At 39.0% G+C, this 24,157-nt stretch overlaps 3 protein-coding genes and 1 long non-coding RNA gene across 6 annotated transcripts; 1 reads left to right on the top strand and 3 right to left on the bottom strand.

Annotated features, from left to right (window-relative positions):
• Window positions 1-24: 24 nt before the first annotated feature.
• Window positions 25-5,928, bottom strand: LOC140175332 (uncharacterized). Its single transcript, XM_072203093.1, has 4 exons — window positions 5,375-5,928; window positions 1,942-1,991; window positions 1,297-1,472; window positions 25-483 (listed from the first exon to the last, which is right to left on the bottom strand). Exons 1-4 carry the CDS (start codon window positions 5,545-5,547, stop codon window positions 400-402), a joined length of 483 nt encoding a protein of 160 aa, XP_072059194.1. The 5' UTR covers window positions 5,548-5,928; the 3' UTR covers window positions 25-399.
• On the bottom strand, window positions 2,912-4,091 carry LOC140175333 (uncharacterized). Its single transcript, XR_011865890.1, has 3 exons — window positions 3,943-4,091; window positions 3,637-3,857; window positions 2,912-3,553 (listed from the first exon to the last, which is right to left on the bottom strand). It is a non-coding gene; the product is annotated as an uncharacterized lncRNA (long non-coding RNA).
• A 128-nt stretch (window positions 5,929-6,056) lies between the features above and the next one.
• On the bottom strand, window positions 6,057-11,536 carry LOC112710030 (pentatricopeptide repeat-containing protein At5g61370, mitochondrial). Of its 3 annotated transcripts, none has more exons than XM_025762133.3 (3): window positions 11,058-11,536; window positions 8,901-9,367; window positions 6,057-8,253 (listed from the first exon to the last, which is right to left on the bottom strand). In XM_025762133.3, exon 3 carries the CDS (start codon window positions 7,780-7,782, stop codon window positions 6,322-6,324), a length of 1,461 nt encoding a protein of 486 aa, XP_025617918.1. In that variant the 5' UTR covers window positions 7,783-8,253; window positions 8,901-9,367; window positions 11,058-11,536; the 3' UTR covers window positions 6,057-6,321. The 3 variants fall into 3 exon arrangements, with proteins under 3 accessions (XP_025617918.1, XP_025617909.1, XP_025617928.1); XM_025762124.2 differs by having other exon boundaries at window positions 8,901-9,336; window positions 11,058-11,518; XM_025762143.2 differs by having other exon boundaries at window positions 8,901-9,453; window positions 11,058-11,518.
• Window positions 11,537-19,782: 8,246 nt separating this feature from the next.
• Window positions 19,783-21,365, top strand: LOC112710059 (uncharacterized). Its single transcript, XM_025762154.3, has one exon. It carries the CDS (start codon window positions 20,652-20,654, stop codon window positions 21,183-21,185), a length of 534 nt encoding a protein of 177 aa, XP_025617939.1. The 5' UTR covers window positions 19,783-20,651; the 3' UTR covers window positions 21,186-21,365.
• The last annotated feature ends 2,792 nt before the right edge of the window (window positions 21,366-24,157 follow it).

Below are 24,157 nucleotides of genomic sequence, written 5' to 3' on the forward strand. Positions count from 1 at the left end.
CTAAAATTTTCAAAAATCCCATAATTCGTCTCATAATTCATAGTTGAACTTATATAAAACAAATCCCAACAATTCTAAACACATGTATTAAAAACTGAAAACCTAATAATCCATAAAAATCCAAAAATAACCAGATTTAAATCAATATTTTCAAAAGTGATAATAGTTCTTCAGGTTGAAGTTGGAACACAATGTCAATTAGATTATTGTTCCTTGCAATGCTAAGGGCGGCCTTCATTCTATCTTCAACACACAAACCAGGAGCATCCCTCAATAATGTCATTAGCTTCATTTTACGCTCAGCTCTCTCTTTCACATGCTTAAAACAAGAAACCATATCAACTAGAATGGCCGTGCGTTCTTGATAAGCACCTTTCATATCTCTAATTGATTCTGCTATTATGTCAAGCACTTCCTCACTTTTGCTCCCTCTTTTTCTTTTATTCTTTTTTTTTGGTAGATGAAGAACTTGCAGCTACAGCACTAGGAGCATCAGAAGCACCAGAAGCACTAGGAATTAGAGGCTCATAACATATAATAAACCAAACAATTAGTGTAAACAGTCAGTCTTTTCCACCTAGAATCAACTTCACACAATATGATCAGCAGTTACTCTTTTTTCTACTACATAATTTTTTTTAATGTAAGCCTTAAAATGATCAATCTAAAATACATCAGCAATGAAAATTTTCACACAAATCAGCTACTATTTTGGGCTATGGTTCTTCCTTATGTAACTATGTTCTTGCAGAAAATAAACAACTAACCAGAAAACAGAATTTATATTAGCATAAATAATCAAGAACAACCCTGTCAAGATGGCTATGATAAAAAAATCAGTAAGATTTCTTTTATTTTACACCTCGATAGAGTTCAAAATTTTACAAAATTCAAAATTTTCTTAGCTGGGAACTCTGTTAATAACATCCATGTTCAAATTGATGAAGGGTTAGAACTTAGGAGGTATGAGAATTTTGAGATCCCTTCATTAACTTGGTTAGAGGTAATTGTTACCCTTTGCCAAGGTCAAGCCTGTGTATATATGTAAGTAGGTGAGAAAAGACAGATATTGGTAGATGACATGTTATACTCAATTCGATAAAATTTTCTAGAGGGTGGGGTGCCCTGTTTTAAGAAGTGCTGTGAATGCATTGGTGATTGTTTCACATTGCAGAAACTGCTGACGCACCAAAACCTTTTTATGTAACTATGTTCTTGCAGAAAATAAACAACTAACCAGAAAACAAAATTAATAGTATAAATAATCAAACACGTTTAAGTCAATTGCTTACATACTTGAGAATCAACTTCATATTCAATTTCCGTTTCTTCCAAATTTACTTGGGTGTTTTCACTCATTTGCCAATCACTCAAGTTTGCTTCGTGCTCAACCTCTATAATAACAACTGCTTGAGCTATATTTTCTGCATTGCCTCCTTGAGTCCTATCTCTACCAGATGCTATTCCCAACTCTTTAAAATGTGAAAATGGTTTATTATAAATGCCACTAGCTTTAGAATGGGACTGAAATTAAAAGAAATATAATTAAGCCATAAATATTAAAAAGCTAAGATAGATAAACTTGTATTGAGAAAGTTGCTTAGAATTTACACTCTTTCTATTTATTGAAAATTTGTTGCTACACTATAATCATTTTATCTTTGCCGTTCCAATCAAATCTACTCCGAGCCGTGCTCACCATCTCAATTATTACAAAGTATTGTCTCTTCAGCAACATTTACCCTTGATTCAATGTATGGATAATTCAGAGTTTAGCACTAAAAAAGCTAATGATCTCGAGTATAAAATCACACAATTAAAAGTCTTATTCATTGCCACTACTTATTCAAACTCATACCAGTAGTTATTACTACTAAAACTAAAATCAATCAACTTACCTGAAAGCTTAAATCCTATACAGAAGAGTAGCAATGTATTTACCTAAAAGCTTAAAGATAAAAAACCAGTGACTATACAGAAGAATCATCAACCTGCTAAGAACATAATAGAAACAAAAAAAATAAAATAAAATCAGATACCAAGAAATTCTATAGTGAGCACAGATGCAGGGGTTGAATATTCATTTTATCAGAAGTATTTACTAGCAAATTGAATTTCTATTAACAGATCAGTATCAATTCATTTGATTATTGTTAGCTCAACATAAAAGGAACAAGTAATAAATATAAAGTCCATCATAGGTTCAACACGTAATGGCATGCTTCAACAGTACCAAATACCAACAAAATCCCCTTTCTCTATATTACATAGTCAATTGTCATAGCAATTCTAAATAACAAAGACCATACTTACACCTAAAATACCACAACTCTTCTTATTATATTATGGCTCATTATATAGTGTTGACTCATTAATCAAGATTCTTCATCAAGCTATTGAAATCTACAAGCCTGGCCAGAACCATGCAATTGGTCAACGATTTGAGTATCAGACACCATCATCTTAGCAACACACCATAAATTTCATGAATCAGTTTAACATGAAACAAACCCTAGAAATTAACCAACCAACAAGAAAATCACAAAACAAGAAAGCAAGGAAACCAAACCTTAACAGAACCATGTGGTGATGGTTATTTCTTTAGAGAAGAAAATTCAACCCAAGTACAGTGTATGCAGGCAGTGAATAGTAGGAATTAATTAAACTCACATATAAAACAGTGTATGTAGGCAGTGAATAGTGGGAATAGACCTGTGAAGGCTATTATAGGCACACTATATAAATAGTTAATAGCAGCAAAATGTTAAAGAGGAGGCAGAAAAACAAAACACCAAACTTTAATGTGGGAAAAAAACCTCTCAATATAAGAGAGATAAAAAAAACCCACCAGAAGGTAAAAGCTTCACTATTATCCAAATCAAAGCTACAAAGACGCAAACATACACAACTCTTGTACAAGAACAGAAACGCATCAATAAAATGAAATCAATGTTGCAATAGACAGCCGCTGTTTACAAACTTTCTGGCAGTTCTACTAGAGGAGAACTCAGTTCTACTTGATCAGACTAATGCACTACGGGAATATAGAGAGATGCTCCAAAAAGTGTTTGCTTGGGCCTCACACATAGAAAAACAAACACAATTATCGAGCATGATGTCTTCTCCTCCATTGGTTCCACATTTCTTGTGCAAGTTGATCCCTCCATCTACCCCAAGCATCGCTCGTCTCAATATGGTGGATCGTCCCACCATCTAATCCAAGCATATTTTGGTTTTCTATCTCATCAATAAGATCCACAATCATCACTCTTCTAATGTGATTATGCAAAAGGCAACAAATAATTATAACTCTTCCTTGACTCTTAAATAGGATAAATGGGCTTCCCCTTAAAATTCTCCATCTTGCTTTCAATACTCCAAATGCCCTTTCAATGACATTCCTAACTTGTGAGTGTTTCATATTAAAAAGCTCCCGGGGTGTATTAGATTGATTCTGTGGATTAAACTCACTCAAAATGATATTTTTGTCCTCTATAAGATGCCAAAAACCCTTCACAATTCATGTATCCAGCATCACATAAGTAGTAATGACCTAGTGTGACATAAAAGGTTGAACAAAATTAATGAAATATCAAATGGTTACTTTGATAATATACTAAGGTCTCAATAAAATACCTTGGGAAACACTAAACCCATTGCGAGATAGTGCATCTCACATACCTTAGAATCCACCGCTGAACCCTCCCAACCCGCCAGTGCATTAGATAAATTGCATATTGGGAACAACCACTCCAAGCACATTGGTTGTTATGTCACCTTTTCTGTTGATATCTAGGCTTACCAGCCTCAAGGACATTGACTTTGATATGGGTGCCATCTAGGGCTCCTAGGCAATTCTAAAATCCAAAGAAAAGATCAATTGACTCAATCCTAAAGCACGCCAAGCATATTAGGTTTAACAACATTAGCAAGATAAATTACCTTGAACCATTTCCACCGGTCATCCATTCTATCCTGGCTAAATGGTTGAGGTTTCTTCAGTGAGAGATTATGACATCTCAAAATAGCAAGCAATACATCATTAAACCTCCTACTAATTGTTTCTTCAGATCTCAAAAATGTCTCTTTATTACTCTAATTTGACGCCTTGTGCTATAATATGTAAAAACATGGCAACCATTTCTTCTACACTCATATTCCTACTTGGTTCTATCCTTCCAACCCCTCTAAGCATGTTACACAATGCATGAAAGGCACGCCTATCCATTCTTGTGTTTTCTATACATGCTAGATCACTAAAATACATAATCCTATCTGACACTAACATCCCTTAATTCTTGCCTACTATAATTATCATCCCATTTTCTTTTCTTTTTTCTCAATTGCAATATAATCAAAACATAGCAAATCATCAAAAAAAAAAAAAAACAACATAACCATAAGGTCATTCATTAATACTAAATGTAAAATTGAGCAAGCAATAACTCTCATTTTCTATTTGGGATCCATTCTGTCAAAAAAAGAGAAAGAAAACATTAAAATATTTAACTAGAAGATTTTATTGTTTATTTATTCTATATAAACTTTTTTCTATCCTTTAAAAAACTGAAATTCATAGCCAAAAGAACCACAGGAACAGAACTATTAATTGTATTGAAAAAATGAACTATAAAAAATATCATTGTTAGTTCATGGCAGAATGCCTCAGGGAATCACTTTTCGAATGAAATAAAAATGGAAAAACAAGAATAAGATGTATGCATTAGACCATGCCAGGGAAAATAAAAGACCATGTACAAATACAAGTTGTAAATAGACCATTTTAAAAGAGAACACAAGATACTACAATGATGATAAAATATAATATACTTCCCCTTTTTAAAATTTTTGTAGACAGGGATCATATATAAATATATAATTCTTGCTTTTATTTATTTTGTTTAGATAGTTCTAAAACAGGCTGCATATATGTAGCACAGTAAGTTACCAGCTCCAATTCCATTAGAGGCGTTAATATACAAGCCATAATTTCAGCAAAACTTATATACATAAGCTTAAAATAAAACTAATATATATAGGAGAAACATTAATCAAGTAACATTAAACAAATAAATAATCTGAAGCTTAAGCTTAATCTCTTTAGTCTTTATTGAGAAAAATCATCAAACACTTCATTTGCATGCAACATAACTACAAAGAACACAAAAAAAACAGTAAAGTGATACTTGCATATTTACAAATTCATGCTAGTTTGGAGATCTTGATAAAAATTGAGAAGTGAATATATAAAAATATTAAGAAATTTTATAATCAACCATTAAAATATTTTAAGAGATAATAATAAATTTTTCAATTTCAGTTTTTCTTTTCTTTAAAAAACAAAAAGAAAACAAAAAAAAAACAGAAAGGTTACCTGCAAGAAGACAGCGTAGGCGATGATGACAGCAATAGGGAACCAATCTGGGAGAGAGAGAGAGCAAGTGAGAACTGAGAAGCAAAGCACGAGTTGTGGGGCAACTCAGACAGAACTGCAATGGGATGGCGGTGACTGACGACTAATCTAAGGTGGAGACGCAAAGCTGCCATGGAGACTGCGATTTGCGAAGCTGAGATGGATGCTGCGGAGCTGTGGTGATGAGAACCGAGATGATGGAACACGAACGCAAACGAAAAAGAAAACTTCCTTCTAGAATGAAGTGTGCAGTGGTGGTGGAAACTCAATTCAACGGCGAGGCAGTGTAGAGGTCTCTACTAGGGTTTTGTTTGAACGTGAAATAAGAAAGGGAGAGAAGTGAATGCGAGGGTTGGGGTTAGATTAGAAGGGTAATTTAATCTTTTTCTTTTGTTATTCAGAATTCATTTCCATGAAGATTAAACATACTCAAGGGAGAGATGGGAATTAAAATGATGGTATTTTGATTCCTAAGAATAAAATTTACCTGGGAATAATTTTTTAAACCTTAAACCAAATATGGAAATATGATATTCCCATTTTAAAATCCGTCGGAATACTCTATAATTCTCCCAACCACCCAACCAGACACCCCCAAAGGTCCAAGCACATATTCTAAGGTGATTTGAAGAAAAATTTGAAGTTAATACAAAGTAAACTATGCATTGACTGGCCAAGGTAATTCATGTCAGGAAATGAAATTACATAATTTCCCAGAATCTGGTATAAAAAATGCAGAATATGCCCAAGGCTAGAGATAGCATACAGTTAACAATTAACTAGAACAACATGCAGGACAGCAGGAGTAGAATGCTAATCCAAGATAAGCAAGCCTTTATACTATGGAAGAGAGGGAACAGAGAACAACTATATAGATAATCAAGCCATTAAAGGTGCTGTAGATTTATTTATTTATTTCTTCTCTTTTTCTTCTTCATTGAAGCAGATTTTGTTCTCATCACCTTCATTTTACTTGAAAGTTTTTTTACTTTATTTGGAGGCTTAGTTATTGTACTGTCTTCAAGGCTGATTTTTTCTGGCCTTTTAGGTTTGAAAACTTCTGTTATTGAAGGATCCAAAACATCCCTTGAGCACTGAAGAGAGATCCCCATGCCTGTGGCTTCATCCCATAGCTCTCTTCCCTTCTCAAAATCCCCTCCTCTACAAAGCTTTGGAATGAGCACATCATACACTGGTCCATAACCACCCAATGAACTTCTCTTCATTTTCTCAAAAAGTTCAAGAGCGCGATTCACCCTTTCAACCCCACAGAGAATACCAATCAAACTGTAGTAGAACTTATGGTTTGGTACCAAACCATTTCCGATCATTTGATCCACTATATCTTTTCCTTTGCCAAATCTGCCAGTCAGAAACAACACCTTTGCTACAAGATAATAGCTGACCCAATCTGGAGCACAACCAGATTGTTTCATTTTTTTTAGTATTTGACAAGATTCTTTAACCCTTCTGGTCTTTCCTAAACATGAGAGCAAGATGTTGTAACTGATCGAGGTTGGGAAAACCTTGTAAGACTTCATCTCCATCATCACATTTAAGGCTTCAGGCACAAGCCCTGAAGGATTACGTCTAAGATTCCGCTCACAAAGGCACCTGAGGAATGTGTTGTAACAAATTAAATCTGGGGCAACCCCATTTGATTTCATCTCTTGAATAATCCTCCTAGCTTCTTTCACATTCCTCTGCACAGACCACCCATAAAGGAGACTTCTGTATATGCAAAGCATTGAGCCTGCAATCTTGTCTTTGTGATGCCAAACTACCCCTTCAGCCCTCTTAGGATGCCCTCTAGAACAAAGAGCATTAATGATTGCAGTAACTGTGAATTCATCTATAGAGCACTTGTACTTGTCCAAATTCTTAAAAATACCCAATGCCTCATCTTCTTTCCCCAATTTGACCAAAGTATCAGCTACAAGACCAAAAGTCTCGGCATCCATAACTCGACCCTCCTTCTTCAGGTCTCCAATCAAGATATCCATCGCTGTGTAGTCTTTCTTTTCCGTGAAAACTCGAAGAGCGTAGTTATAATCTTTATTTTCTAACTTACAACTCAAATTCTTACTAGACCATAAGAAGAACCTGAGCAATCTCCTAGTATGTGCCTCATGCTTACAAGAATCAATAGCCTGAGTTACAAGAGATGAAGTCAAAGAATCTCTATACTTATTCAGACTAAACTCCAATTCATCTAACCCACCAACAGTGCTTGTAACAACATTGCACAGCTCTTGCAACTGGAGAGGTAATGGTGTTGATATTGGGGGCAATGTGGAATAAAGTGAGATTGAAACTCTCATAATTTGACCCAAAGGGCGTTTGCAAGCAGAGTTGAGCAAGACATTCATGCTGAATTTGATTTGAGCAATTCTTCAAACACATTATGAGCATCAGTTGTAACTTGAAATCTTCATATCAAGCACAAGGGTAGGGTAGCGCGAAAGTATGTGACTTGTTACTTTGGTATCCATCACATCCAAGTTATTCGTGGAATCAGATGTTTCTAAGCTTCAAGAAAAGTTATTCGTCTCCGTTCACGCTTCCTCATTGGTTGAGGCAGAGAATAGTGGAATTGCCATCCAAGCACGCTGAAATGCGGAATCGAGCCACTTCCACCTCAAAGAGGGAAGAAAGTGGAGCCTATTGGTGCCGTTTAATTTGTCCTCGCCATTGAGGTAGTCCTCGGAGTTCATGAAATCCTCCGGTACCACTCCAGCTGGGACTCGTGGTCGGTGGGTTGTGGTTAACGTGAAGTAAGGATGGTTGGGTGGGGCGGAGATGCTATGCCTCACACGCTTGTCATCCTAGCGCCACTCGATCTGGCCAATGAGGGGGTTGAGGCATAGTTATTAGAACCGAACCGGTAATCGACCCGGTAATACAACCGGGTCATTGATTCAACCGGTTGACCCAATCACAATTAAATATAAATATAAAATTATAAAAATAAGCTTAAAATTAAAAATTCAAAAGCATGTCTTTACAAACACATTAATAACAATCAAGTATCAAAATTCTAGGGGCAAAAAACAGAAAAAATAAATCAATAAGTTAATGATAAACAAACTAATTAAAAACTAAATTCAACTAATTATACCAAAACAATACTGCTTATGTAAGAATCAAATCTATTCTTCCAGCAACAAATTCAGCTCACTGATAATTTTCAACAACAAATTCAACTAAGATAATTTTCAGCAACAAAAAGTTTAACTCCAAAGATGATCTACAGTAACAAAAAAATTTGGCTAAGCGATTATTTCAGCATGACAGCAACGAATTCATCTTTCAGTCATGATAATCAGCAACAAATTCAACAAATCCTAGTTCAGTCATGATTTACAGCAACATTTAGATCAGCAACAAGGAAAATTAATTGATTAGCAATTTAGCAACATGGAAAAATACAGGGAGAAGGGAAATCTGGAGAAGAGAGAACAGGGGAAGCGATGATGCAGGGACTCACCAACGGTCCACGGCGACTCGGAGAGGGCGAGGATCCCAAACCAGAAAACGATGAGCGACGACGATCCCACGGAAGGCGACGAAGAAAGCGACAACCCCACTAGTTGCTTCTGCTGCCGACGACAAGGATACCAGGGAAGGCCGCGAGACGTTGAGACGGCAACAAGACTGACGAACGACGAGACGCCGGCAGTGTGACTGAGACGAGACTCGAGTGAGACTGAGAGGCAAAATCGAGTAGAGACAACCACAGGTGCTGCAGTGCAGGCAGGAACAACCACGGAAGACAAGCAGCAAAAAACACACAGCTCGAGCACTCACTGGCAAAGGGAGGTGCCGCGAGACGCGAACAGCCGAGCACAGACGGTGGAGAGAGGCGAGACGCGAGCACAGGTCGCGGAGGATCCGGCGAGAGCGCGGCGAACGTTCGGTGGTGACTGTGAACCAAGGTGAGCTGTGAGCAAGGTTCTGAAAACCGGACCAGTCATCAAACCGTTTTAGTCACTGGTCCATTGGTTTACTGGTTCAACCGGTCTAACCGTGGTTCAACCGGTCTAACCGTGGTTCAACCGGAAAAACCATTCCATAATAAAATAATAAATAAATTATAAATAAACATCCTAAATATCTTTCAAATTTAAAACCCTACGTAAAATATCACCAACTAAATGTAATTAATCATCAAAATATGCAATAACTTGCTGCAAATTTGTTGACAATTAACATAATTATACTTCCATTAAAAATAGCTGGATTGAATTACAATGCACAAGTTAAAGATAGAGAATATTGTCTTAATGTAGCTAAGTCAAAAAGTAAAACAAAAAATGATAGTGTTGCACAATAAACACACAACAGAGCCCGAAACAAACACACAACACAACAGAGGCTGAAACAAAAACACAACAAAGCCTAAACAAAAAGAATCCAACAAGGAGGACGGGTAGCAAGTCGGCGGAGATCAAGAACAGGGACAGTGCAACCAAACAATGAAAACAGAATTTTGTTTATATAACAAAACAATCAAAACATGAATCATACAATCACTAATTGCAAATTTTTTCTTCATAAGAATAGAACAATGAAAACATGATGCATATTATAAATCAAAAGATCACCAATTGCAAATCTTTTAATAAGAACAGAAGTTAGAACAGTGAAAAATGAAGAAAGATTAGTAGTTTTCAACCCAATTTTAACAAAGCTCATCACAATGATTAACAACAAAAATAAAGCAACGAAGGAACAGTGAATCAATAACATAGGCAGTGCAAATTCAAGAAACTTTAATAAAATTTAACTACAGAAATAGAAACAGACAGTAAAGCAGTAATAGAGTTATCAATTTAAAATTTATCATCAAATACATTCAGTGAGCAAAACCAATCAACCAAGTACTGACTGAGCATTCGGAAAAAAAAAATCAAAAGAACATTTAAATCACAGCAAAAACACAACAACAATAGGAACATTTAAAACAAAGCAACCCAAAAAAAAATCTAAAAATCACCATTGCTGAAAACAATGATTTGATCCGTGTATGCTCAAAGAATTAAAAGCTAAGCTTACAGGATAGTGAAGAATACCAAAACCAAAGAACCTTCAATCACAGCTTAAATCAAGAACAGAAAATCACAACAAAAACAAAAAAAAAAATAAAAGTAACAGAAGAACAACAGAACAACAACACAAGAACAATTAGCAAATTAACAAATTCACAATAACAGTTAAAGTTTACGAGAAGAACACTAATGCAAGTGGAATCATCATGCTAATATGTTTTCTGCAAAGGTGCTATTTGTGCAGCTAAAATTTCCTAATTACTAAGATCCAATTATTCTAATTTCACATGCAATCAACTTACTAAGTTTCTAAAAGCTAGAAATTATAAAACCAACCAGAAATATGGTTAAAGCATTTCATCAAACATGTTCAGCGCCGTAAAATTAAAACAAAATAAGAGAATTCAAAGCTTAATATCAATGTGATAGAGAAGAGAACATAACTATTGTAACTTTAATTCAGTCTATGAAAAAATCCAAACCACTACCAAATCAAATAGTTACTTATTGTAATAGAAATCAGAAGTTGCAAAGTTTGAAGCAGAGTATTGGTGTTGTGTGAGTGTATTGTCTGGTGGCGGGTTTAGGGAACTCACGGCGGCAACAAAAGAGAGCAGTTGGACGGCTAGGTGAAGCGCGCGGGTTAGTCGCAGTGTTTGAAGCAGAGCAACGTGGCTTCCAGACGAACACGAATGCGAACTCGAATGGTGAACGGCGAGCGAACGCGAACAGTGAACGCCGAGCGAACGTGAACGGCGAAGAACGCGAACGAAGACGACAGCTGAACGAAGACGCGAACGTGAACGGCAAACAAACGGCGACGGAAGCGCGGCTGAGCAGACAAAGACGACGGACGCCGAGCTCGAGGAAGCAGCCGCGATCGGTGACAGCGAACAGGGGTTGAAGACTTGGATCACGAGGGAAGCTAGATAGACGGACGGATGGCGAACTTTGAGTGCGACGGACGCGGCAGTATGCCACTCCTTGCGGCGGTGGTGTAGGCTTACAGTGCTAGGGTATTTTGGCTGGGGTTGTGTGATTTGATTTCTTTCTGAATGAAAGAAAGGAAGGGGGAAAGGGAGAAAGAAACGGAGGAGCTCCCGTTTTTGTGTAAACCGGGCGGGTTCCGGTTCGGTCCAACCGGTCGGTTCAACGGTTTTTCACCGATTTTTTAAACGACGGTTTTACATATTTGACCGGATCGTTAATGTTGCCAGTTTACGGTTGAACCGATTTGACTGGTCGGTCCGGTCCAGTTTTCAGAACATTGGCTGTGAGAGAGAGAGAGATGGGGTGAGGTGGGTAGCTTCAGAACTAGGGTTCTTTTTTATTAATATTAAAGACGTCAAACAACCTCGTTTGGAGGCACGGATTTTAGGAAAAAAACCAATTTCCAAACCTGGAGGTTCACTAATTTTTTTTAAAACCCAGCTGGATCAAACTGATTCCAACAGTTTTTATTTTTTGTCTAGTCCATTACACTGTTCGCACCAGCCTAAAGGTTGGATTGTCGACTTTTTGATTTGACCATTTGAGTCAGTTTAGTTTTTTCAACTATGGATTGAAAGCCACCGAGTCCTAGTGGGATGGAGTAAATCGGAAATGGAACAAAACTTTGGTAGAACAGAATTAGAGACTAAAGGGAAGAAACCCATCGTGACTTCGAGAAGTTCCCGGAGAATTTAAAATACCAACGGTAGAAAGTAGCCATAGCCACCGTCCTTTTATTTTTCCACCTTGATACGTCATGAGGGGCGGTTATGTCAGGGGAGGGCATTCAAGATCTCATACTCCAGACACATTCCATAGGAAAAGACAAGAAGATGAACAAAGATTGGAAAAAAATCAGGACAGAGTCCGAAGGAAGACACTTCACTGGAAGAACTGAATCAGCCTTTATCCCCAGAGTTGAAGATTGGATGATAGGAGAAGGGAAGGAAAATAAAACCACTGCCATTATAGACGCTCCTAAAAGATCCTTCAGCAACACCATTAGGGGAGGAAAGCTACCTGTGGAAATGGAAGAAGATGATATATCCTCCTCTTCAGAAGATGAAGAGCATATGGAGGAGGAGGAGGATGCCAGGAGGAGCCAAAAAGAACAAGAGAAAGAGAACCTGCAAAAAGAAAAACCGGAGATTAGGGTGGAAAAAGTGGAAGGCATTGTAAATTTTGCCATTAATGAGGCAGCCATGAAGAAACTCAGAAATCCCTGGTGGGAGACCTTGATCATTAAGCTGTTGGGGAGGAAGATATCTCTAATGGCTTTAACTAGAAGATTGGAGGCTATGTGGAGCAAGATGGGAAGCATAGATGTGATTGATACAGGAAATGATTTCTCTATAGTGAAATTTTATTCTCAAGAAGACCTCGATACCGACTTAAATAAAGCATGTCCTAAGGACCCTTATCCACTTCCAAGTATTGACGCCCTAGTAGACTCTAGCTCGGGGTATCAATACTTGTCGTTCATGGATGCCTACTCGGGATATAACCAAATCCCTATGTATGAGCCAGACCAAGAGAAAACATCGTTCATCACACCCCGAGCAAATTTCTGCTACATGGTCATGCCATTTGGACTAAAAAATGCAGGGGCCACATACCAAAGGCTGATGAACAAGGTGTTCGCCCCCCACCTCGGGAGCTTAATGGAAGTCTACGTAGACGACATGCTAGTGAAAACTAAGGAAGAAGCTGATCTCTTGACAGACCTCTCGCAAGTCTTCGACACCATAAGGTTGCACGGAATGAGGCTAAATCCCACAAAGTGTACCTTCGCGGTGGAGGCTGGAAAATTTCTAGGGTTCATACTAACACAGAGAGGGATCGAAGCAAATCCCGATAAGTGTAAAGCCATCCTTGAAATGAAGAAGCCGACTTGCCTAAGAGAGGTCCAACAATTGAATGGCGGACTAGCAGCCTTCTCCAGGTTCTTGGCAGGATCAGCACTTAAATCCCTTCCACTATTTTCTTTACTAAGAAAGGGATGCCAGTTCAAATGGACTCCAGAATGCGAAGAAGCGTTCCAAGAGTTCAAAAGATTCCTGAGCCAACCGCCAATCCTGACCCGACCTCTAGTCGGGGAAGATCTCGTCCTATATCTGTCAGTAGCAGATAAAGCTGTCGCATCAGCCCTGATAAGGAAGGACGAGGTCGGACAACATCCAGTTTACTTCATCAGCAAAGTCCTGCAAGGCCTCGAGCTAAGGTACCACAAACTAGAGAAGTTTGCCTACTCCTTAGTAATAGCCTCACGAAGGCTACGGCCTTATTTCCAAGCACATACTATAAGAGTCCGAACGAACCAGCCCATGAAGCAAATCCTCCAGAAGACGGATGTTGCAGGGAGAATGGTTCAATGGGCAATATAGCTCTCCAATTTTGACTTAAAGTATGAAACTCAGACAGCGATCAAAGCCCAATGCCTCACCGACTTCATAGCAGAATATGCGGGAGATCAAGAGAAGGCAACTACATGAGAACATTACGTAGATGGATCCTCAAACAAGACAGGAAGCGGTGCAGGCATAATACTGGCCGACGAAAGGGGAACCCAAATAGAGGTATCCCTCAAATTTGAATTCCCAGCTTCAAATAATCAAGCAGAGTATGAAGCCCTGATTGCAGGGTTGAAACTGGCAGAAGAGGTCGGTGCAACGAAAGTGGTGATATACAGCGACTCTCAAGTGGTGACCTCCCAGATAAATGGAGCGTATCAGGCTAAAGACCCGAACATGAAAAGGTACTTGGAAAGAACCTTGGAACACTTAGGGCACTTTGCGGAAACCGAAGTTAAGCATATAACTCGGGATCTCAATAGCAGAGCAGATGCCCTCTCCAAGTTAGCAAGCACCAAACCGGGAGGGAACAACAGAAGCCTGATCCAGGAAACTCTCCAAGAACCCTCGGTAGTAAAAGAAGAGAACAAACGAGATGTCCTAGAAGTAACTGGGTTAAACATCGGATGGATGAATCCATTGGTCGAATACCTAAAATTCGACATCCTCCCCAAAGAGGAAAAAGAGATTAAGAAAATCCGGAGAGAAGCACAACATTACACTCTGGTGAAAAATATCCTTTATAAAAGAGGAATATCAACACCATTGTTGAAGTGCGTACCGACCTCAAGGACCACTGAGGTATTAGAGGAGGTTCATAATGGGATCTGCGGAAACCATCTCGGAGCCAGGTCACTAGCCAAGAAAGTAATCCGAGCTGGATTCTACTGGCCGACCTTGCAGAAAGATGCTATAGAATTTGTAAAAAAGTGCCTGCCGTGCCAAATGAACGCAAATTTCCACGTGGCTCCCCCCGAAGAGCTAATCAGCATAACTTCTCCATGGCCCTTTGCAAAATGGGGGATGGATCTGTTAGGTCCTTTTCCCCAGGCCCCAGGACAAGTCAAATACTTGATTGTGGAAATAGACTACTTCACAAAGTGGATAGAAGCAGAACCATTAGCCACCATCACAGCCCAGAGAAGTCGGAGGTTCCTCTACAAAAATATCATCACAAGGTTCGAAATATCCTATTCCACTACTACAAACAACAGAACCCAGTTCACCGACTCTACCTTCAAAAGTCTGGTGGCCAGTATGAAGATCAAACACCAGTTCACCTCGGTGGAACATCCGCAAGCGAACGGACAAGCTGAGGCAGCCAACAAAGTCATACTGGCAGGACTAAAGAAAAGACTACAAGATGCAAAGAGAGCCTGGGCTGAAGAGCTCTCACAAGTGTTATTGGCTTACCGAACGACGCCACAATCTGCCACTGGAGAAACGCCCTTTCGACTCGTCTACGGCGTAGAAGCCATGATACCAGTAGAAATAAGTGAACAAAGTCCAAGGGTGATTCTCCATGATGAGGTCGGGAACATACAGGGGCACAAAGATGATGACCACCATGTACAACAAAAAAGTCATTCGAAGAAACTTCACCCCAAACGACTTGGTCTTGATCAGAAACGACATTGGAGTCAATAAATCGGGGGAAGAAAAACTCGCTGCTAATTGGAAGGGACCATAAAAAGTTAGTGAGGTCTTAGGAAAAGGTTATTATAAGGTGACCGACCTAAACGGCACCGAGTTACCAAGGTCGTGGCATGCTTGCAACATGAAAAGGTACTATAGTTAAAAGCGAACTCTACTCCCTGATGTACTCTTTTCCCTACTTCACGATTTTTTCCCAAAAAACAAAGGGTTTTTTCTGAAGAAGGGTTTTTAACGAGGCATCATAGTAGAGCCTAAGGGGAATAAGTTGCTAAAAACCCTTAGTAGCAGTAAACATACCTTTCCAAATAAATAAAGATCTGTTTCAAATATCTCTTATAAAAATTCCTTCTCGTTTATTTTCTTTCTACGAAATGCGCCGACTTAAGCTCGACAAAACGTGAAAATTCCATGAACCGACCTAGATGGTCGTCAGGATAAAACGACGAGGTACAAGTCGGTGTAAAGAGGTTATATAAGTTGATCGTAAGAAACTCGGAAACACTCCGACTCATAAGTCGAAATGAAAACCCAAGTAGAGAAGCTCGGAAACACTTCGACCCATAAATCGAAATGAAAAACCGAGTAGAAGAAAAACGCATCGCAAAAATAACCTAAGTCATAAAAACTCAATAAACCCGCAAAGTTGAGTATAAGGAATAGTGAAAAAGAGATCGAAAAACCTATTAAAAAAGCCAAAAGACTATCCTGAGTCTTCAAAGCGAAAAAAGCTCAGAAGGACAGACAGGCCAAAGGAAAAGGTTTTTCAAGAAAAAGTCAAAGAAATCTTCTAAGTATCAAAACAGAAAAGCATGCACGCGAAAAATAACTTAAACCCTTATCAAAAAAAGGGTATTTTTAAAATATTTTGTTTACGGCCTTAAAAGCCAAATAAAATGTTAACTGCCACCACCAACATAAAAAAAAGAGAGAGTTTAAAAAAGAGGGGACCCACAGGCCGGGCCCCCATATAGCCAACAAATTTTTAAGCATCACTACCGGGAGTAGTCGGATCACCACGAGAATCAGAAAGATTGGCCGCAACATCACCAGGACCAGGGAGAGGAGCACCCACAGGAGTTGGAAGAGAAGTCTCAGGAGTCTTGGAAGAACCCGGAGCATCGTCTGGTCGGGGAGGAGACTCTATGATTCTCTGACCCCAAGTCTTCAACTCGGACTCAGATACAGGTCGGGGAGGAGACACAATGGCCCCATCAATGACAATTTTGTCAGGGTCCAAAGGAGAGAGATCCAAATTGGGAGCAAGGACTCCGACCTGCTCCTTAAAAATCCTCCAAGCCTCCTCGGCTCCCTCAGCAATAGAGTCCTCCAACTCGGCGTAAGCAGTCCGAGAATTCAACAAGTCCTTCCTCACCTCCACGAGATCCTTGAACAAGCTCAAATAACTCTCCTGCGCTTTCTTCCTCAAGCCCTCCTCCATATTGCATTGGGCTTGTAACTTGCTCCCCTTTTCCCGAAGACCATCCCTTTCCTCCTTCAATTTAGCGACCTCCTCCTTCAACTCCTTCTCATGTTTCTGATACATGAGAAGCCTTTCCTCCAACTCTTCAACCCTCGAGGTTGAACCCAGAAAGCTAAGAGGAGTCTTCTAAAAAATATCAAGAAACTTGGTGCACATCGCCGCCGCCCTGACACTCTCCTGAGCCAGAATAGTGAGGTGGTTCCGGACAGAAACATCATCCATACCTATACGGGTATGGGGATAGATGTGTTTCCGGACAAATGCAGGAGCATCCACCTTAGACAAGTCGAAAACAAAGCATAAAGACAAAAGCTACCTAATTGTGCCTGGACAAAGGCCGGCGACCCCTGGAGAAATTTTTTGGTATCCAGATATGGGGCCCTCCCCCACACTTCTCGGAGGAACCCTACAATGGCTGCCTCCACCTCATCCAAGTCATCCAAACTATATTTCTCGCAGGGGGAGGCTTCCAACTAATACAGAGGAAAGTGAGGAACAGAATTTTCATCCAGGAAAAAGGGGTGGTGACGCTCTACACCTTGAACTTTGAAAAAATAATTTTTAAAGTCATGGAAGGATTCATCAAAAAGGGTGAAAACTCTCCGACCCTGTATGGCTCGGAAAGACACCAATTGCTGCTTGTTATTTAGCCTACTGAAGGGCTTGGTCATGTGGAAAAGATAGAAGAAAATCCTCAAAGAGGTCGGAAAATCTAAGGCATGGCTGATAAACTGGTAAATTTTCAGAAAACCCCAAGAATTGGGGTGAAGTTGGGTAGGAGCAACTCGGCAGTGACGCAAAACAGCTATTTCAAAATCAGAAAATGGAAGAAAAACACCCAAACGGGTAATCATGCTTTCATACATGTAGAAAAAAATGAGGGACCTCCTCAGTATCCCTCCCGAAACAAACCCGGTCTTCCAGACCCGGGACCACCAATTCATACTTTGGCTCATCCTTCTCAGAAGTACAAATATGGTGATGAGTGCAGAGGTTGGTGATAAACTCGGCATCAACCAAGGGTTCCTCCCCCAAGACCGTAACATCAACCCACTGAGCAAGAACTTCTACAGAAGACATTTTTTCCTAGGGTACGACGAAAACTTACAAAGGAAAAAGAAAAAAAGAATAAAAAACGAGAGTTCCTAAGGGGGCATGGAATCTACCAGAAACCTACAGCGTCACCTTCTCCCTCTCCAAAGAAAATAAAAGGCATGCAAACAGAAGCACTTAATAAAAGGGAAGAAAGAACCAACCTTTGCCTGAAAAAGGGTAGAGGAAGATGAAAGCCTTCAACGAAAGTGTCCCACGAACAGATACGAAAGCGTTCCACGAACAGATGAAAGTGAAAATTTGAAAAATCGAAGAAACGAAACAACGAAAGAAGAGGGAAGCACTTATAAGCACGTTAGGGGCACAATGGTAAAAATGAAAGCAGTCATGAATGCACCGTTACCAAGGTAATTAATACCTACGCACACCCCTAACGGATGCGACGTTTGATTAGACGTAACTGTGAAAATCAAAAGTCACGAAAATTCACGTCGGTTGCAAATAAATCACGTCGGTTCCTCACAAGTCGGTTACGGCCCCGAGTAGAATACTCGAACCCAAATCTTAAAAGAAATTGGGCTCGAGTAGGGGCACTGTTCATACCCTGACCCAACGATAAGGCCCAGGTCCCAACAAAAGGCCCAGCCCAAAAGGGTTGAGCTTCGCCTTGTACCGACCTCCTCCCTAGGAAGTCGGTTCTTACCACGACTAACCCTAAAGAAGTCGGGGACGAAGATTAGCTGGCAGATAATCACTCATTCAAATGAGTAATTGCCCCTAAAATCTCTCTACCCACTTCCAGGAGCCATATCTCAACCTCCCTAAGATAAAAGAACGGTTATCCACCTTAAAAGGTGGAACTACTTCAGCGGTGGTTATGAGTTCACCCCTATAAATACACTGACACCTCTCAGGTATCTCAGAAGCCCAATACTCTCTAGACCTGTTTTACCCCTTTGCTGACTTTGGCATCGGGGTGTCTTTGCAGTTACCACCCCTCATTCTCCCTTACACAAGTCGGACGGGAGCCTTGGATCACCAACTCACTTGGACGTTTCATTGTTGAGACGATTGGGCTAGCCAAGCTTGTCCAACCCATTAATCTCCGGTTACCCACCGTAACAAATCAAATCATCACTTTTTCTATAAATACCTCATCAACATTAGGTATTTTCAATCCTAATATTTCTTAAATCTGTTAAACTCTTGCTAAGTTAAGCATTGAAATTCTTTATAAATACCCTCACTATTTTTTGAAATTGACGCAAAATCACATCTAAGTCACCTCACCTTATTTCCAACCTCTTTTCCAAGCCCAATTCACATACAATCCATTTCAGGTATGCCTCGAAACATAAACCTCTCTTGATACTTGTGTAAAAAGAAAAGAAGAGAGAATAGATCATCATTAGCCATGCTAACCAACAAGTACCAAACCATTCCAATTCAATGATAGACCACACGAGTTAACAGTGTCCCATATATTGCCTTACGAAATTATTACATTACTATTTAACATGACTAATTTTATAGTACCTTTTATTTAGTGTCTAAGTGTAACTTGTTTTTTAAAATAAAAAAATCAATTAATCAAAATTTATTAAATATTAATTATTTACCTTTGTTGTCAATTAAACACCATTTGTAAGATACCATAGCAATCGCCATTTAACATTCCTAACATTGGGGCAAGTTCTCAATCCTTAAAGGGTCACACTTGCGCTTTACAGTTGCTAAGAAACTGAAAATCAATCCTTGAGCTTGTAGAGACCACAACCGTCGCTGATCGGTGATATTATGTAAAAATCGGAAAAGAAGAAACAAAAAGGAATATTTGTCCGTTCTTCAGCCAGCAAAACTCAACATCCTCGTAGGATCAGCCACTTGAGCAAGATGCTATTCGGGTGGCACTATACCATTCAAGCACTAAGGGACACACACATGGCCTTAAAGACAAGCTTAAGATTCGATACCGACCTTGAATATGACATGGGTGTATTATACATATCACTCAACCTTGGTAATATCACACATATTTCTTCAGTCTTCTATGGATGTACTTGGCCAAATGATGGATGTGACAACCTCACATTCAAAGATGACAAAATTCATACACAACGTTCAATTATTTACTAAACTGAATCCCAACAAGCCAAAATAAAATTTTGGCATCAAAAGAAAAATGACGAACCATGAATAATCTATGTTATTAGTGAATCAATTTGCTAATTGCACAAAATCACCAATATTTACTTACAAATTATTCCTTAAAGCTTGGTTCGTCAAGAATTACTCCTAAAAATAATAAAGAATTGATTTTGACTGATGTTGGACATACTCATTTGGGACCTTATCAGTTCATCAAAGGAGAGAGTGCGGCTTCACCCTTGAGCGGGACCTACACTACATCCTATGATTATGGTAAATGAACTTTCCAATGTGTACACATCACTCCTCAATTAAATATGCTATATGCTTACACGGTTAAATTCTGCTTCACAAAGGGGGACTAAAGTAGGGGAAAAGATGAAACTTGAGAACAAACAAACTTGAAGTCGGCAAAACACAATCCAATGGACTTAAAAGGTGGTTTCAACTTCCAGCAAGTAAAGTATCTGCATATATAAGTTTTCAACTCATAACCAATTAGACATAAACCAATGGCTGTGTGGCAAGGAAACATGCTTACCTCCCCCGTCGCAGCAGATAGTGTTTCACCGGATTCACTCTCTTTTAGCGGCCTTGTTTCTATCCAAGGGCAATCAATGCTCCCTTCTCCTAACCATGCCAAATACTACCAGGAAAGCAAGCAAAACCCAGAATTTGAATTTAGCAGCACTAAACCAGACTTAAATTCCACAGTCGACGCAATCAAGATCATACCTGCTGATCTTCTTATTTCCAATGGTCAACTTCAACCACAAGCATTTTCAAGTCAGTCTTTGATCAGAAATCAATCTAGTTCTTTAGGCTCATTACTAGCAACTCATAGCAGTAGTAAGATGTCAAGTGGGAAAACAGGCAGCGTAATGAAACATCAGGAACAACATAGCAAAGCAAGCAGACATAAAACCAACGAAAGCACCACAAGGAGAAGATTTGGCCAAAAAATGAAGTGCTTTCTTTCACCATGCCGAGACTCGCAAGCCATTAAGCCAACTGTTGCTAAAGCACAATCCATTCCAGAAATTTGATGATACAAGGTTTATTCCCTGTGGAATTCTTTCTTCAAAGAACAGAGAATGGCATCAAGTATTTGGCCTTACATAGCTATGTAGTTTCTCAGAAGAATAAATGTGACACTATTTGATCTAACATCAGTTACTGCAGTAATGTCATCACAATAATTAACATTAAACTACTGATATTTTCTAGTTTCTACCCTTTTTTAATTTTATTTAGCTATTAAGCTAATAACATTTTTTTTTCTTTTGGTAAGATAAGAAACATGATGCACAAAGTTATTAATATTCTATTTGCTTAATCAGCTAATAATTTAGTATTTTTTTGCCAAAGATTTAATAATGACCACGAGAGAACTATACAAAAATACTGAAATAAATATTCAAAGAAAATGACACTTACATGAGTATAGGCTGGATGGTCATTAAGTGAAATGAGAAACAGTACCTTAGTAAAATTCTGAATTTCTCCTTTCATTTACACAGTCCATCATCGAAGAGCAACACAATTATCCATAAAGTTAGGAAACTGAAGAATGCAACTGAAACTATGATAAACACAATACCATGATTTGACATCATCTTTTATTGTGAATTTGTGATAAATAGAGATTTCAAATTGCGGCTTTTTACATGTTTTACATAGTGAATCAACCATCAACAATAAATATCGCAAAAACCCCAGTTGAGCCATTGAGAAAACCTGCTTAGCATGCTGCATATTCTAAGGTACTTTCCATAAATGTTCAGATGCATGAAATCCTAACAGCATGAACCCTGCTAGAGACAATAGTGATATCTCCGTTTTCTTAAAATATCATCAAATACCTTGCATCATATTTTGCATATTAAAAATTACTTAGATGGCCTCTTAAGATTGAATTTTATAGTTCCTTTATTTATAGGAAGTTTCTTTAATTAATTAGGGTTTAGGAGTCTAATCTTACTGTAAATAGGAATAGCGCTTCATATTTTGTATTACACCATATACATCAAAATATATCATGTTAATGTATCTTGATATCATTCAGACTTTAAAAGTTTTTGTTCCCTTTGCTCTTCCTTTTGGTACCTAAGACTCATGATCTCAACATGGCATTCAGACAGAACCTCCATGCATGTTTTCGAAATGCAACTTCCTACAAGATAGGCTCTTTTAATTTTCCTTGGACATTCACACTCCTTGGCTCCATGTTAGCCGAGTTCTTATATGATGTCCATAGTGTATTTTTTCTGTAAAAGGACAATGCTATCTTTAAATTTTGCCACTTCTATGCCAAGGAAGTAATGAAATCTGTCAAGGTCTTTGCTTTAGAAATGGTGATATAGATTGTTAAAGACAAGTTATATCATCATTACCTGCTAGTTCAGTAATGACAATATCAACATACACAATCAGATATGTGCATTTTCAAGGAGTATGACAGTAAAACATAGAGTAATCTAATCTAATTCACTCTGGCTCATGCCAAACGATTGAACCACAATGGAGAATCAACCAAACCAAGCTCAAAGGGATGCTTAAGACTACAGAATGATTCGCATAGCTGATGAAAATCCACATGGCAGCCATGGCAAGACAGAGATGAACAGATGTCATCTTGACCATAAGAGAGAAAGTAGTATAGCCCTGGAAACTGAGCGAGTTCTTGTGGCAAACAATAGTGCCAGTCAGACCAACTTTCACAGTATATATCTGCCGACAACCAACCACAGGTTTTTCCTAGTGGCAGTTCCCATGCACCTCTGTACTGAGGTGCACATATTTCATCAAGGATAGTTTGTCTCCACTAGGGATGAGACAAGGGTTCTCCTGGAGATTTAGGAATAAACATAAAAGAGAAACAAGCAAAATGAAAGAGACAGACACTAGCAACTTAATGAGAAAAATCATTACAGATATAATACCTTTATGGAGAGAAATAAAGAAGGGTAGACTCAGGATGCAGAACCAAAGCCACCTAGGGACTAAGCGCTAGACGGGAGTCCGTAGGTTGCTCCATACTTGGTGGCAGTTTAGGCTCAAACTTAACAGGTGGTTGGGTGGCTAGCTTGGGAAGTGGCTAGGACTTAGGACAACGACGATAAAGTGAAGGGGGAGGTAGGGTCAGGTAGGGTGTTGAGCTGGGAGAAAGTGGGGTAGGGAGCAGGAGACTTAGGCACCGGCTGTGGGGGCAAATCTTCAATGATAGGTGTTGGGGGAAGGGGGTAAGAGAACCCAAAGAAAGGAACACTGTCAAAGAATATGATCAACATAGACAAACACTAAGTAGGAGGACAGCCATAAACCCTTGTGCAACCTATCATTCCCAAGGAAGACACATCAGAGGAGCCAAACAGAAAGTTTCTCAAAACATTGGGCAAGGTTATGGACAAAACATGTGGATCCAAGGATACAATGGAGAGATCGCATGGGTGTATGTGAAAAACAACACTGTGTAAGGTGACTGGCTACCTAAAACTGATGAAGACATGCGATGAATGAGATTATACGCAGAAAGGATAACCCCCCCCCCCCCCTTCTCCCACCACCACCACAACAACAAACATAAAACAAAACCTAGATAAAACATGGGAGCAAAGAAAGTCCAAGTTGTTTTAATTAGGTGGTCATTTTTACACTGAGCAAGATTTTGTTGAGGTGTATAAGTGCAGGATGTATGATGAAGGACACTATATGAGGCCATAAAACTTTGAAATTGATAAGACAACTATTCTATTGCATTGTCACTACACAAGGTGAATATATAATTTGTAAAAAATGAAAACAACTCACACTGACTTCTCATTAGAAATGACCAAGTACAATGAGAATAATCATTAATAAAGGTAACAATACTTGAAACCCAAAGTAAAGCAGTACCACTAGAAACCCAAATATCAAAATGAACTAAAGCTGGAGATGACAATGCGCAATGCAGTGAGTGGCAGCCATGTAGAGTGTAATACTTATCTATGGTACGGCGCAAACAGCAGAAATAATC

Source organism: Arachis hypogaea, chromosome 1, assembly GCF_003086295.3.
Source record: "Arachis hypogaea cultivar Tifrunner chromosome 1, arahy.Tifrunner.gnm2.J5K5, whole genome shotgun sequence".
In the NCBI taxonomy this organism is placed as follows: domain Eukaryota; kingdom Viridiplantae; phylum Streptophyta; class Magnoliopsida; order Fabales; family Fabaceae; genus Arachis; species Arachis hypogaea.